Below are 16,320 nucleotides of genomic sequence, written 5' to 3'. Positions count from 1 at the left end.
TGACCTGCCCCAGGCAGAGTGTGCTAACTCCTGTAAACACGGAGAAGACGCTTGCTGCCATGGACTAGCCCGAGACCCCTGGGAAGGTTCCAGTACCGTGGGCCTGGGCCTGGGGCGCCAGGAACCCACGGCTGTTCACAGGAGCACATGTTTCCTGTAGACACTGATAACCTTGTGTGATCAGGTCTCTCTTCCCAGATGAGACCTGCACTTCACCCGCTTTGCTGTGCCTTCATCTTGGAGCACACCTTTGACCTAGTTTTTGCTTAAATAAAATACTTATTTAACCAAATACTTCTGGTTAAGAAATACTACAGCTACCTGTTAACCCAGATGTATCAGTGCATATGGTTTTGAAATCTGAACTTTATTTTTATCAAGCCTTAGTAAAGAGTGTGTGATTAAAATGTGCTTTCCTCAAGATTGCAATGAGGATTTTTATAGCTATTTTGCAACCCATGATCTGCATTCTACGTATTGAATTCCTACTCACTTCGTGCCCTACCACAATTTTGTATTATTTTCTTATTCTGAGCCATTATTATTTTTTTGAGAGGAATAAAAAATTGCTTTTTTTTTTTATTTTTAGAAATTTCGAGATTTCTTTAATCAAAACGAAACCAGAGACCCAACCAGGGATACGTGTGTGATCCTTACAGTGGAAGGGCGGACGTTTCCCGTGGATATCTTTTATCTGCAAAGGTTTGATGGCACTTGCGTTTTTAGTGGTGGTGATTAGAGAGCGGGCCGGGGCTGGTGGAATGAGAGGCAGCCGCCTGTCCTCCCAGGGCGAGATGCCAGGCTGCAGGGGAGGGGCGTGCTCGGTGTCTCCTGTCAGCGACAGGACGTTCTGGAGCTCTGCTCAGTATCCCCAGGGCGAGATGCCAGGCTGCAGGGGAGGGGCGTGCTCGGTGTCTCCTGTCAGTGACAGGACGTTCTGGAGCTCTGCTCAGTATCGCTGCTGAGTGTCGTTTAAACTCCTGACCCTGATGTAGAGATTTCTGTGGATCTGTGGTCAGTTGCTCAGCTGGAAAGAGCGAAGGGGTAACATGTTGGGGGAAGGACTTGATCGTTTTCAGAACTGGGTTTATAAGACATCTGTTGGTGAGGGCGGCATTGGTGATTTGAGTCATGGGGGGTTCTCCATATCCTAGCAAGAAGGCCTGGCTGACATTTTTGGGAGGAATCCCCTTGGACAGGAAGAGGGTCATTCTAATTCCCCACACTGAATCACTGGGCAGACAGAGACAGCGGCTGATAAATCCAGAGTGTGGGCTTGACTTTGGAGTCGTTCTGGTTGGACAGTGCCCCCATCAGCTCCGTCCACCCCTCTCTGACATGCCTCTGGGGGGGGGTGGAGAGAGTGTGGGGCTTATTAGCACCGGGAGCAGCCCCCTGTTTTCACTGGCCAGACACCCTCGCATGCATTGATTTGCATAGGTTTATTGTTTTTATTTTCTTGCAAATAAAAAGTCATAATTGACATGTAATGATGAATTATTTTTAAATGTTACTTTTAAAAAAAGAAAAAAATAAATACTTCTTTTATTTATTCATATATTGATTACTGCTGGGCAAGCCCAAAGTGAGTTTCATGAGATTCTGCGGCAAGACTACTGCCAGGGTAATTGATCTATAATTAGTGTATATAGTGTATATGTTCTAGTGATAACTGTTTCTCCTGTATCTTTCAGTCCTGTTCCAGATTATATCAAATCTACTGTAGACACTGTGATGAAAATTCACCAGACAGAGGGGGATGGAGACATACTAGCGTTTCTTACTGGCCAGGTAATTCTGTCGGGTGTTTTGTCTGTAATAAACAGACACGTTAGGGCAGCACGAAAATTAATACAGATGCCTGTCCCTTCGCTTAGCCATTTGTTTCACATTTTATTTTATTTTGTGGTTCCTTAATTAAAAAAAATTGTTGGTTAGATGTCATTCATTTACTGACTACCTTGTCAGAGAGCATTGGCTTCTGCCTCTGTCTGCAAGAGGGTCAAATACAGCTTCAGTTTATTGGCTGATTCCAAAGTCTGTTCCAGACTCTACTGAGTGGCTGTTTTGTTTATTAAAGCTGAGTATCGCATCAAGTGCGTTTCGTGAAGTGTTGCCTGAGCACGCGTCTGTGTCTCTGCCAGCGACGCCTTTGCCTCTGGTCCCGGGGGCGCCGTGGGCACCTCGCTGGGAAGACAGCTGGACGAGCGGAGCGCTCAGTGGGGGCGCCGTGGGCACCTCGCTGGGAAGACAGCTGGACGAGCGGAGCGCTCAGTGGGGGCGCCGTGGGCACCTCGCTGGGAAGACAGCTGGACGAGCGGAGCGCTCAGTGGGGGCGCCGTGGGCACCTCGCTGGGAAGACAGCTGGACGAGCGGAGCGCTCAGTGGGGGCGCCGCGCTGCTCAGCTTCCCTCCAGCCGCAGCCTTTCCGGTGCTGAGCGTTCTCCGCAGTTCAGCAATCTTCCCTTGGAAGTGCTCATCGCGATTTTATCTGCCCCAACTTGTTCGTACACGTGCGCGGTCCTTAGTCTGCCCAGTACCTGAAAGTGGAGTTAAATAGTCACTGGTTTTGTTTATTAGGACCTCTGCCATTTACCTCAGACACTGTAGCTTTCTATCATTAATCTGACAGTTGTACCCCCCCCCACCCCACCCCCCCGGCACCACTGTTTGGTGACATTTGATTAAATGCCACCCCAGGGTGAAGTGAAGTGATCACACTGGGAGTCGTGAATCTGCCCACAGTCGAAATCCTGATCCCGACTTGCATTTTCTTTCCTATGAAAAAGTGACCTGCTTCAAACTGATCTTGGTGTCTTTGGCCCCCGGTTCGGTGTTTCAGGAAGAGGTGGAGACTGTCGTGTCCATGTTGATCGAGCAGGCCCGGGCGCTCGGTCGGACCGGGATGAAGAGGCCCCTCCGCGTGCTCCCCATGTACGCGGGGCTGCCTTCTTTTGAGCAGATGAAAGTGTTTGAAAGGGTGTCACGCAGTGTCCGAAAGGTGAGACTGACCCAGTGCCCAGGGTGTGTGGAGACACCTCTAGTCATTTTGGTGTCCCTTGCTGTGCCCTGGAAAGATCTGACTTTAGATGGAATGAAAGTTGCTATATGGGAAGGCTTCTTTAAGAATTTTAGGTCCGTGTTTTTGTGTAGTAGCTCTAAAAACACAATAAATAACATGTTCTAAAGATTTCAGGACCTGCAGAAGTGTTGCTCTGACAATCATTATCAGAGCAGGTGGCTTCTCTTTGCCTCTTCCCTGCCTGCCTAATATTTCCCAGTGACACAATATGACCTTGGCTTACAGGACCTTGTTGGTGGATTGTGATTAGTGGGAACAATAGATCTGTTGCTACAAGTGGTTCTTAAACCATTTGTTTGAAGCCTCAGTTTGCCTGTAGAGCCAAGATTAAGTCAATTAATTCAGGGTGTGGCTTAAAACTATTTAGTGTTGAATTAGGGTAGGGACGGGTGTGGTGGGAAGAACTGGTGTGCAGGAGCCGGCAGGCAGCTGGCCTGCTTCCTGCTCCTGTCTGCCTGGGCCTTGCTCTGCTTTCCCGCCCGCCTGTTGGATCGGAGAGGCCCAGAGCTAGCCTGAGGTTGGCTCAGTAGCTGTTTATCAGCAGTGGGCAGAGAACCCGGTGAGGGATGGGCTGATGATAGGCTCCTGATTCGGACCACTGGGAAGAGGGTGCTCAGCCCCTGGCCCCTGGGATGGAGCAGCTCCAGTCTGCCCAGTAAATGTCACCTGTGGCCAACCAGTCACAGGCCTGGGTGCTGTGCCCGAGTTACCCTGTGCCCTGGGATGTGTCACTCAACCTTAAGGCCAGGTTCTTCTAGCTGTAGAACAAATAATAGTGACTTTTAGATAGATGATTTTAGAACATAAAATCTTACATGTCTACTATTTAAAAATAGTGGGAAGATCTTTAGGAAATGATGGATGAAAAAATGCCTTAAAAAGTTCTGAGTGCTGTATTGACACGTCCCGACTGCGTCGGGTCCTCCAGGGCAGCTGTAGTGCACGTGGAGTAAAACGCAGACCTCTCACGGGGCCCAGACCCTGGGTACAGTCTGTCCCCGCCTCCCCCCGCCTCACCAGGAGCTTGCTCTGACTTCGGCCGCACTGGCTGCGGCTCCGTTCTTGCCCTTTGTTCTGCCCGGAGCTCTGCAGGGTCGGCTGCTGCTGGTTACTCGGGTCTCAGCTCAAAATCAAAATCATCTCCTAGAGAGGCTGTCCCTGGCCAGCCAGTCTAAAACAGCACACCCCATTACTACAGAATACACACCTTAAATACCCTGAAGCACACTCTTATTCTTTTGTATTTTCTTCATCGTATTTGACACTCCAAAATGATCTGCAATCACGTAACACTCAGTACGTCTGGGAGAGAGTATCTTCTCTTCTTTGTCCATCATGCACCCCCAGCACCTTGAGCCGTGCCTGTCAAAGCACAAAACCTCGGAAAGAAGCTAGAGCGATTCACCTTAGTTGTGTGAAAGGCAAAAACTAGCACCTGTTGAGTATTTACTATGAGCCAAGTACCAGGCTCTGGCCGCTTTATGTATATTTCATATTTAATCCTGTCTGCAACCCTGGGAGAGGGGAAATAATTGTGGTGATGAGGAACCATGCTCAGGAGGTCAGTTAACTTGTCCAGAGTCACATGTTCTGAGAGAATGCAAACCCAGGGCGCCCTGACCCTGAAACTCGTGCCCTTCTCAGTATAGCGAACTGCCTCTGCCTCTGAAAGGTTTTGTACTGTTGGAAGTATCTCTGAGTTTTGAGGAGTTTGCACAGTTTATTAAAAGTGAAAAGAACCAAATAGCTTTTATCTTTTCTTTCTGTGGGGAACGTAGGTGATAGTGGCCACCAACGTGGCAGAGACCTCCATCACAATCAGCGGGATTGTGTATGTGATCGACTGTGGCTTCGTGAAACTCCGAGCCTACAACCCCAGGACAGCTATTGAGTGCTTGGTGGTGGTCCCCGTGTCCCAGGCCTCAGCCAACCAGCGAGCAGGACGTGGGGGCCGCAGCCGCTCTGGAAAGTGTTACCGCCTTTATACAGGTCAGTGTGGCTTTCTTCAAGGGTTTCTGATTTTCTCGGTCAGCCTGGGCATGGGAGAATATTCTGTTTACCCTCAGTGGGCAGGAGGTCACCTAAAATCCAGGCCTCCTTCACATGACCTCCTGGAACCTGGCCCCCACCGCCCTCCTCACTCTGAACATAGCACTTCTTTGCTGCTGTTCCCTATTGGTCAGAGCTGGCCCACGTCACCCATCATTTGCCATCCTGTTCTAACCTGATGTTCGGGCTTAGGCCTGCCTTTAGCCAGTGTGACCCTGTAGCTTAGGCCATGTGTCCTGTCTTTCCCTTTCCCTTAACGTGCTATTTCCTTGTCCTGCAATCCCTAAATCCTGTGGGGCCCCACGTCGGGTTCCATCCCCACCTCCGGTCAGGACATCTCTGCAGAACTAAAATGGCAAGATCTCTCCTGAGACTCACCGATAGAAAGCAAATAGCTGCTCAGCTCCTGCTCTGTGCGTGCACCGCGCCAGGCTCTGAAGGAGCTACACAAACACCGTGAAGACCGGCTAAGGAGCCCGCTCTCCAGCTTAGCGGCAGCCTCCGCCGTGCCCACGGACGGTGAGGCCCGCGCTGCCCCTCTCTGCACTTCTCCTCCGTGTGGGCTGCCGTCAGCTTTCTCTCTGTTGTCCAGACTCAGTTTTCACATCGGATTTCATTCCTTCCGCTGTCCAGTATCCATCTGCAGTCACTCCAGATCCGGGGGTTTTGTCATTTCTCTCCTTTCCTTTCTGGCTACTGTTGCCCTTTCCAGTCCTTGGCGTCAGTCAGTCCTCTCGCCGACATTTACGGGGCACCTGCTGTATTCCAGCCGTGGGGCCAGGGTTTGGCGCTCTAGCGCTAGTGAGCCGTGGGCTGTGGCCACGTGTGGTCACTGGCAGCCTGGTGATGGAGGCAGACCCTCATACAGGTTGTCACTGTGGTGCGATAGGGGTGCCAGAACGGAGTGGCTGTGCTTCTTCCCCCCGGCACCCCCCTTTGGGAGGAGCCTCCGTGGGACTGGTGGCCGAGGGCACTGTTTCTGGCTGGCCCAGCCGCCCCCTGTCACTGAGCTTCTCAGAGCCACTGTCCTTGGCTCCCACGGCTGCTGGCCCAGTGCTTCATACGCTCAGGTCCATGTTTGAGTGTCATTGAACTCTTAGGAAGCACTTGCTTCCTGTGAGTGTCCGCAGTGGGGCTGTCCTCTTACCCGACAGCTTTGCTTGTCCCTTGGTCAGCAGTGTCCTTGGAAAATGAGGCTTTCCTACCAGAAAACTCCCAGAGTGCTCTTGAAATGCAAAGGCAGTGTTCCACTTGGGACTTGCTGCTGTTGCCGGTCACCCAGAACCTTCCAGGTGGCCATTTGATCAGTCACTGCACAGAATGTAGGTTGTTGCCGCAGAGAAGGCCTTTTGGAAGTTCTTCAGTGAGGTGCTGCTTCGGCCGGCTTTTTCTCTGGGGAACTGAAGCGTACTGGTCTCAGTGGAAGGTGGGCCACCCTTGTGTTCAGGAGGGTGTGCACGTTAAAATGTGGACTGCGGAGGGTTTGTGGGTGGAGCATTCTCTGTGTGACCCATAAGCTCTCTGAGAATGTACTGAGTGGTTTCATCTCTCCCTCCCTCCTTTCCCCACCCTTTTGTCTGGCTTTTATAAGAAGGCCTCCCAAAGTCTCTCCCTGTCTGTTCTCCTGTCCCTCTCGCCTTGGCACGTCTGTGCCTTATGGTGCTTTTTCCTGTGAGAAGTCACGTTTTGTTCCTGATGGGGCACGTAAGCGTTCCTTAATCTTTTGGGGACAGCCATTGCGTTATGAGTATGACGTGTACCTGGTCCATTGATTTTAAAAGTTAGCTTTGGACAATTTTTTCTCTTTTCTTTTTTTATTGACTTTAGAGAGAGAGGAGTGGGGGGAGAGAAAACATTGATTTGTTGTTTCGCTTACTTACGCATTCATTGGTTGATTCTTTTCTGTGCCCTGATTGGGGATTGAACCCACAGCCTTGGCATATCAGGATGATGCTCTAACCAACTGAGCTACCTGGCCAGGGCCAGTTTTTGCTTTCTATGTGATTCAGTCATTTGGTATAGTCTGGTTACTGTTTTGGTAATTTATTATGAAATTGTTCTTTGTTTATATGTACTGTTCTTACCTTTTTGACTTACTTTATCCCAAGAAGAGGTAATGGTAACTGGGCACCAATTGGGATTCAGCAAATACTTGTTACTCTGATTTAATGTGTGTTGCTGACAAAGAAACATTTAATAAAAGCATCATAAAATAAAAGGACAGACTTTCATAAAGATAGATTGCTTATAAAACTATAAATTGCTAAAGTATTTTTTAACTGGGATGGTTTTTCTTGAGCATGAAATAGCTTTATATCATAATATCATCAGCATCTGACCCTGGAGTCCTAAAGCCTCTTGCTAGAGAAGGAAACATGCCCCTTTGTCACAGTGATTGCATTTGATGGTGACACTGGACCCCAAGCAGTTCTGGTTTCCTGTCCCCAGAGGAGGCCTTTGAGCAGCTGCCGCAGAGCACCGTGCCCGAGATGCAGCGGAGCAACCTGGCGCCCGTCATCCTGCAGCTCAAGGCTCTGGGCATCGACAACGTCCTCAGGTTCCACTTCATGGCGGTGAGTCCTGCCCCTGTCTGGGCCGCGGTGGCACAGTGCTCCCAGGGGCTGGCGCGACGGTGTTAGAGCAGGCCACCTTTCTCTCTTTTTCCTGCATGTGTGCCTGCTTTGCCCCAGGCTCGGCGCAGGGTATGGGGGAGACGGGCCAACCAGGCAGACACGGTGCCGGGTCTGGTCTGCAGGGAAGAGAGACATCGTGAGCGATTACAGTGGGTGTGCGATTTCAGTAGGCGTGTGATTACAGTGGGTGTGCGGTTACAGTGCTGGCAGAGGCGGGGCCGGCCCCCAGCCCAGTCGGTCAGGCCTGGGGGGAGACGTGAGACTCCTGTGGGATTTTACCGGGTCGGGAGGTGTGGAGGGCGGCAGAGCCGTGAGGAGTCTGTAGGCCTGCGTGAGCGAGTCACAGCTGGGGACCCAGAGGGCTTTGGTAGAGCTGCAGGGAGGGCTCCTGTGGCTGGTTGTGTTTCTGATTTCCTGAAGCAGGTTTGCAGGTGTGAAATTAGCAAGTTAGAGAGCTATAGTCATGTTGTAGGAGCTTGACATGTGGCTGTGGCCGGATGGCTTCACTGCTATAAACTCCAGCAGCACACGAATGCCCCGCCCACTGTGCCCCGCCCACTGTGGCCCTGTCACGCCCTGTATTTTCTTGTAGAGATTTGCTATTTTGACCTTATTATTTTTACTTCCCTTAAGAGAGTTTAGAAAAAAGTTTATTGTCCACTCTATACTTTTGTGTTGTTAAGCCATTTATCTGTTTGAATTAGTGTTTATGGGCGATTTTCAAGTCTTTTAACTATTAAAGGCATTAATCTTTGTCTACAGTATTTCTTGCAAAGTTTTTCTAGCTATTTGTATTTTACTGTTTTTAAATTTATATGTATCATTTTATAATGTGCAGGCTACCCATTTCCACAGTAAAATTTTTCTATCTCTGCCTCTGTGGCTTCTGTTACTCTTGTGCTTAGGAAGCACTTCCTCATATCTAGGTCAGTTAGTTAAAAAATACCCACCCATGTTTTCTTCTTGGCTCTTTATGATTGGAAAGACTTGCATTGTCACCCTTTGTTCTGTCTCAGCTGTGTTGGTAAATGGTGCGGCAGTTCTGGATTCTTGGATAATAAAGTCCCTAGTGTCACATATGTCATGATAAACTAAGCAAATGAAAGAATAGAAAAATAGCACTCTCCCCCCCAAAGAAAACAATGATGGGTTTATTGTAAGTTTGGAGAAAATCTGCCTTGTCTCTCTTGGTGTATAGTATAAGAAATTACAAAGAAAAGATGAACACAGCAAGTGCAAATGGAAAACCCCACGTCTAAGATTGAGGGGAAACAGCGGCAGCAGTGGTGGCTCAGCGTCACAACAGCTGCCGGGAGTGCTCAGCACCGTGTGGAGTCAGTCCAGCTCCCCTGAGGAAAGGCTCGGGACAGGAAACAGCACAACAGGAAGTGCGTGTCAGAGTGCGTTTGGCTTTTCTGGAAGAGAGAGCGGTGCACGTGGAAACCGCTGTGCGGTACCACTTCACACTGATGAAGTGCCCGAACTCCCAGAGGGGGTCAGGTCCACAGCGGGCACAGTTTGGGGAATGATTTCATGCCTGGTTCAGTCCTGGAGGCCTTCCTGACATTAGTTTATGAGCTGTAGAAATGCCTGGTATTTCTTCCCAGGGAAGTTTGTCCTGAGAAAATAATTCCAAAGAGGACAGAAAATGTTAATGTATGATAATGTTTTTGCATCACTTTATATTAGATGGAAAAGTATAAGTAATGAAAACCATACACTTTGGACAACTGAAAAATGAGGAAAATATATGCGAATTCATCTTCATGTAGTCCCTTCTGGTTATTTACCCCTGAAATGGTGTTTTTCACAATTGAAATCACAGTGTACATTTAATTTTCTATATTTTGCAGTCCTAATTATAGTAGCAAAGAGCTGAAAACAAGTCAGTTGCCCAATAGTAAGAAGATTGCCTATTTTGCAGAGTGTATGTGACCTTGTTGGAATGTTATTCAGCTATCCCAAGTAATCACTGAAGTCTCTATGGGTACAGGAAACAATGAACACAGAAAACCAAACAGTGAGAAAAACAGGCTAAAATTATACATACTCAGCCCTTCCAGCTATGTCGGAACAGTGTTCGTACGATCCCAAATCCGATGAAGAAGATACCAAATCCACCATAGAGAAACACTGGCAAATGGGTGTTTAGGTGAAAATACTCTGGCTAAGATTTGGGGATGGTGAGAGGTTTTGTTCTGTTGATTGATGATCAGTTCTAAGAGTGCAGTTAAGAGGGGACTTGGTAATTGACTGGAAATAGGGTCAAGGACCAAGAAGAGTCACAGAGGACCATGTTAGTTTAGTTGGGTAAGTATTCAAGACCTAGCTCAGTGCTTCGCTGTTCCTGTTACCGTATCTCGTGTGATCACAGCTACAAGGTCCCTGAGGGGTTAAGCTCCTCCATTTAGGTGCTGTGCGTTTTGCCTCTTTTGTGCAGTCGGATGTCAGAGACGCTAAGGAAAGGCTGGGGAATCAGTCCATGTTTTAGCCAACCAAAACGTGTTGAAAGCCCTCTGCATAGTGCATTAGGTCTAGTTCTTAGCCTCAAGAGTGTGTGTGGGCGGTCATCACAACTTTTAAGGGCAGTTATGTTCCTTGACTGTCAGTGGGTGGGGTAGAGTGGAAATAAGACATCTGAGTTCAGTTTATGGCTTTGCCACCAACTGCCTACTGCCTGTGTGCAGATGTTTGCTACCTGTTGGTACTGACTTTTTTTCATCTCTAGAATTGAAGGAAAACAGTGTGATACCTAAAATATGTTTGTTACCTGAATGCCTTTAGGAAAAAAAGTGCCACATGGTTTGAAAAGTACCGTAATTGTATTACCTGGCCTATTATAAATGGAATAATGTAGCGGAAACTAGTAATGGTGCCTGGCAGTTAGGAGATGCCTGGTGAAGATTTGTGGAAGGAGAGGAGGGAGGCTCCAGAGAGTCAGACTGAAGGTCACGATACCAGTGCTGCTTAACTGCAGGTTCTCCAGCATTCTCTGTTATTCTCAGGAGTCCACATCCAGTGTGTGTCAGTACCCCTGTAGTTAAGGACTGGAGCAGGGCTCTTCCTAGTTGCCAACCAGTATTGCAGTATTGTGGGATTTCTAGCGTAGAGGTGGAGACGAAGCCATAATGATGAGAACCGTCTGATGCGAGTTTAGGAAAAACAAGGAAGTAGTTCAAGGTAGTCCGCTTCTGAGGAGGGCAGCGTGAGAAAGAGCTGCCCAGGGAAATGTTGAATGAAGCTGAGATTAAAGACCAGGCAGCACAGAGGGTGCTGAGAGGGAGGGAAGGGCAGTCCAAGGAGCACCTGACACCATGAATAGGAGCGTGGAGGTCTGGAACAGGATACATGGAGGGGAGTGTGCATCTGAGCAGGAAGTGGGCACATTTTTATGTCTGTCACCCCAAGAAACTAATTTAAGAGGATTTTTATGTTTTTTTTACAGCCTCCTCCAGCACAGTCGATGGTTCAAGCATTGGAGTTACTCTATGCCCTGGGAGGTACGCCTGTCTCTTATTATGTGTTCTCTGATCCGTTTACTGATATATATTTGTTAGGTTGTATTGACTTTAGGGCTCAGGAATCGGATTGGTTCTCCCCACACAAATAATCCTCTTAAGGATACTTAAGCTTTATGGAAATAAGAAGGTGGAATTAATAATTCATGAAGTCTACTCAACACAGTGAATTCAGAAGACATGTCAGGATATTGAGAGCTATTAATAACCATCACCAGAGCCACCATCCTAAAGACATCCAGAAGATTCCCTGCCAGTATTTCAGCTGTCACCTCTCTAGACCTTTCTGCCCCTCCACCCCATCTTGAAATCTGGGGCTCAGCCTTCTCCTCCTGACTGCCTGTCAGTCCATTCCTGGAGCTCCCTGTGGAGGACTGGGTAGCCTGCCAGCCTGTAGCATTGTTTGGGCAAGGAAACACCATGTTATGGATGAATCTCTATTTATTGTCGCTGTAATTCACCCCCTCAGAAAGTACGTATTTTTTGGTGAATGTGGCCCTAAGTGAATATAATATCCACTTGGTATTAAGCTTTAGTGGGGGTTTTGTCCTTTGAAATTTTTTTTTTTTTGCTTCTAACATCTTTATTGAGGTATAACTCACCCATTTAAAATATACCATTCAGTGGTATTTAGTATACTCACAGGGTTGTGTAGCTGTCACCCCAAGAACGTGTTTATCTCCCAGAAAGAAACCCGTACCCATCAGCACTCTCTCCTTATTCCCCCTCCCCTCCTCCTCCCAGCCTCGGGTAACCACTAGCCTACTTTCTGTCTCCGTGGATTTGCCTGTTCTGGACATTTCATCTGAATGGAATCATGATATGTGGTCTTTGTAACTGGCTTCTTTCACTCAGCATGGTGTTGCCAAGGTTCATCTGGGGTGTAGCACACATTGATACTTCTTTTCATTTTATTGCCGAATAACATTCCATTGTATGGATATACCACATACTGTCCTTATTCATTAATCTGTTGATGGACATTTGGGTCAGTTTCCTCATTTTGCCAATATACATAAGGCCGCTATGAACATTCACATACCAGTGTTTGGTGGACATTCCCACCAGCCATGTGTGGTGGTTTCTGATTTCTCTACATAATAACAAGTTGTGGATACTTGTTATTACCTGTCTTTTGGCATGTAGCCATCCTGGATATGAAGTGGTATCTTGTGGTGTGATTTGTACCTTCCTAATGAGTAATGATGTTGAACACCTTTTCATATTCTTATTAGCTACTTGTATATCTTCTTTGGATAAAGGTCTATTTAAACTTTTGCCCATTTTTAATTTGGGGGGTTTGTCTTTTTTTATTTTTTATTTTTATTTATTTGTTTTAGAGAGGAGAGAGAGTTAGAATGAGAGAGAGAGAGAGAGAGAGAAAGGGGGGAAGAGCAGGAAGCATCAACTCCCATATATGCCTTGACCAGGCAAGCCCAGAGTTTTGAACCGGTGACCTCAGTGTTCCAGGTCAACGCTTTATCCACTGCGCCACCCAGGTCAGAGCGGGGGTTTTGGTTTTTTATTAGTGAATTAGAGAAGTTCTTTATATATTGTGGTACATGTTTCTATTTGTGAATCTGTCTCCTAGGCTGTGAGTTGGCTTTTCACTTTTTTGATGGTATCATTTGCAGTACAGAAGTTTTAAGTTTTTCTTTTTCTTTTTTTGAAATGAGAAGTGGGGGGAGGCAGACAGAGTGACTCCCGCATGCGCCCGACTGGGATCCACCCAGCATGCCCACCAGCGGGCAATGCTCTGCTCATCTGGTCCGTTGCTCCACTGCAGTTGGAGCCATTCTAGTGCCTGAGGCCATGGGGCTGTCCTCAGCATCTGGGCCAACTTTGCCCCAGTGGAGCCTCGGCTGCAGGAGGGGAAGAGAGAGATAGAGAGGAAGGAGAGGGGGAGGGGTGGAGAAGCAGATGGGCACTTCTCCTGTGTGCTCTTGCAGGGAATTGAACCCAGGACTTCCACATGCTGGGCCGACGCTCTACTGCTGAGCCAACCGGCCAAGGCCACAAAAGTTTTTAAGTTTTAAGTAGTTCAATTTGTTTATTTTTTCTTTTGCCACTTGTGGTGTCATAGCAAAAATACCATTGCCTACCACAGACACAAAGATTTTTTTTCCTAGGTATTCTTTGAAGAGTTTTTATAGTTTTAGTTTTTACATATAGTAGGTTTATGATCCATTTTGAGTTAATTTTTTTTATGGGGTATGTCCATCTTTATCCATTGTATTGTATTTATGCTACGTCCCTGTGAAGGAATAGTCAGTTACTGATTGAGATCTGCAGTGAATTTGAAGGCGTCCGGGTGGGTCTGCGTCAGGCAGCCCAGGGTGCGTGTGTGCGGGAGCCGCGCTCCCTCTCCTGTTCCTGGGCGGGTAGTGGGAACTCGAAAGCGACGTTTCCTGGGGTAATCTGCAGTGAGGATGGGAGGGTGTTGACTGTAGGGGTAATCTGCAGTGAGGATGGGAGGGTGTTGACTGCAGGGGTAATCTGCAGTGAGGATGGGAGGGTGTTGACTGCAGAGAAGTTTTCCATTTGGACTGATTTTGCTTCAGTTGGAATGACATTTCAAGTATTTTTGTTTCTGTATGTCTTCACTGCCCTGTATTAGTCGGAAAAGGTAGAGAGGGACCCCCAACTAAGTTTCGCTGCAAGCTGAATTATCCTCTGTAAAGAGATGGCTCTGTGGGAGCAGGAGAGAAAGTACCTCTTCTGCTGTATCTGAGCCCTGAAGCCTCTGTTTTAGGGCTCTGTCCGGGGAATAGTCTGGCAATAGTAGAACATAGTCCGCATCGTGGGGCTCAGTTCCGGGACGCTGGCCGGTGGAGAGGAGGCGCAGCGGGTGGGGGGGGGGGGGGGGAGCCTGTCCTGTTCAGTCGCTGCCCGGGCGGCAGCTGGATAAGCAGCTCTGGGGTTGGCACCAAAGAGACCTGGGCAAGTGTGGATGTTCAAAGTCACTGCCTTGTAACTGCTCCCATAGTAACCCAGTGGGCACAGAGTAAGAACAGAGGGCACGGATGGCATCCTGAGGCAGCTACCAGGGGACATGGCCGAAGATCCAGAGGAGACGAAGAGGGAGCAGCAGGGGAGGTGGCAGAGGAGCAGGAGAGTGGGGGTTGGGGAGCTGGGGGAGCGGTTTCCAAGGAGCTGGGGTGTGCCGAGCGGGAGGCTGCTGCAGACCGCCAGGACCTCCTTTGTTCTGCACCGTGCAGTAGTCGGGCCTTGGAAAGAGCAGGCAGTGGGGGGCAGAGGGGCCGAGCGAGGCTGCTGTGGGTACAGGGTGGGAGCCGGGCTGGGAGCCCGAGGAGGCCGCAGGGCCGGTTCCTAATCCTTAAGTCCTCAAGTAGCAGCCATTAGAAGTATCAGGTTTTCAGATTAAATATTCAAGAGCTCGAAGGAATCTTCTTGTAATGTAACGGCTCTCGGTGTCAGAGGGAGCTTGGTAGCGCATGATTCACCTTTTGGTGCCTTTTTCCAGCATGCATCATCTTATTCTCGACAACTGCACGTTTCAGTGCAATGGGACACGCCTTCTGACGCTTGTTCTCGTAGCAGGTCTGGACAAAGACTGTCGCCTAACTGAACCGCTTGGCATGCGAATGGCGGAGTTTCCTCTGAACCCCATGTTTGCAAAAATGCTGCTCGAATCAGGTGGGTGGAACCTGACAGTTCCCATTGGTTGTCTTTTGACTGTCAGAGAAGCTGTTTCCTGAATCCTGCGCACCCTGGGGAAGAGGATACAATACCTGTAGAGTCGCGAAGGGGCTGTCGCCTAATGCTGTTGGGTGTGGGGCACACTGCTAACTTGTGATTCAGTGTCAGCCATCGTTCATTCAGTAAACACTTCTGTTTGTTTCTCATGGGCCTAGCACTAGCGCCTTCAAGATTTTCTTTCTCACCAGGGACATTTTTTGTTATTGTGCTAAAAAATACATAACGCAATTTACCATTTTAACCATCTTTGAAGTGTGCAGTCCTGCGGGGCATTAAATACACTGACACTGTCGAACCATCACCACTGTTCATCTCCAGAAGCTTTCATCTTCCCAGACTGAAGTGCCGTCCCATTAGACACCAAGGCCCCCGTCTCTCCTCCCCCCACCGCTGCAGCCACCATTCTGCTTGTCTCTGAGCCTCACCCTTCAGGAGCCTCATAGAAGTAGAAGCATACCCTGTTTGTTCTTGTGGCTGACTTGTTTCGCTTGGGGTAATGTCTTCTGGGTTCATCCATATTGTGGCACATGTCAGATTGCCCCACCCCTTTTCAGATTGCCCTGCCCCTTTTCAGATTGCCCCGCCCCTTTTCAGGCTGAGTACTCCTCCTCTGTCTGTACAGATCGCGCTTTGTCCACTCATCTGTTGGTGGGCACTTCGGGAGCCTCCACCTCTTGGCTGCTCTGAACGTGGTGTGCAAATCACCAGTTCAGGTTCCCGGTTTCACTTCTTTTGGGTGCATACTTAGAGCAGCATTGCTAGATCATTTGATAATTCTGTGTTCAACTTTCTGTGGAATTACCGAGCTGTTTTCTACAGCAACTGTACCATTCTGTGTCCCCACCACCGGTGCTGGGACACAGGGGTCCCAGCTTCTCTGACACCTTCAGGTTTCTGTGAGGATGTGAGTGAAGGGACAGAAGTGTGTGACTTGGAGCAGCTGACACTGAGCAGCAGGGTTCTCAGTATAACCCTGTGGGGCAGGAAGGTGCGGGCAGTGGGCCTGGCATGCAGCTCGCTCGCTTGTCTCGCCCACATATCTGCTGCCCCTTTACCCTGTCAGGCTTTCTGCAGGATTCCAGGTGCCCACGTAAGAGAGTCGGGAGCAGGTGTGGAGCTGTCCTGCCCTCCGTGACGGGGCCTGGCTGGCTCCCCTGTGGCTCATGGTGAAGGTGCCCAGTGCTGCAGCCACAGAGTGGGCCAGCAGCTCCTTTTTCCGGGTCCTCCTGGGCCTCGAGTCATCCGGCTGTGAAGAGGACGTTCCATTTGCAGGGCGAAGCACTTCTGTATTATACAGTTTAAAAATCAAGCTATATAT

General features: G+C 48.8%; 1 protein-coding gene across 1 annotated transcript in view; it reads left to right on the top strand.

Moving 5' to 3' along the window:
• The window catches only part of DHX35 (DEAH-box helicase 35), a 54,226-nt gene that overhangs the window by 25,739 nt on the left and 12,167 nt on the right, over positions 1-16,320 (top strand). Inside the window, exons 9-15 of the mRNA XM_066387814.1 lie at positions 590-702; positions 1,695-1,791; positions 2,843-3,001; positions 4,861-5,071; positions 7,580-7,704; positions 11,210-11,264; positions 14,844-14,939. Of these exons, the coding sequence (XP_066243911.1) occupies positions 590-702; positions 1,695-1,791; positions 2,843-3,001; positions 4,861-5,071; positions 7,580-7,704; positions 11,210-11,264; positions 14,844-14,939 (856 nt within the window). The remainder of the gene's footprint in view (positions 1-589; positions 703-1,694; positions 1,792-2,842; positions 3,002-4,860; positions 5,072-7,579; positions 7,705-11,209; positions 11,265-14,843; positions 14,940-16,320) is intronic.

This window comes from Saccopteryx leptura, chromosome 5 (assembly GCF_036850995.1).
Source record: "Saccopteryx leptura isolate mSacLep1 chromosome 5, mSacLep1_pri_phased_curated, whole genome shotgun sequence".
Taxonomy (NCBI): Eukaryota; Metazoa; Chordata; class Mammalia; order Chiroptera; family Emballonuridae; genus Saccopteryx; species Saccopteryx leptura.
The sequence above is the reverse complement of the archived record's forward strand: the minus strand, read 5'-3'. Positions and strand labels throughout refer to the sequence as shown.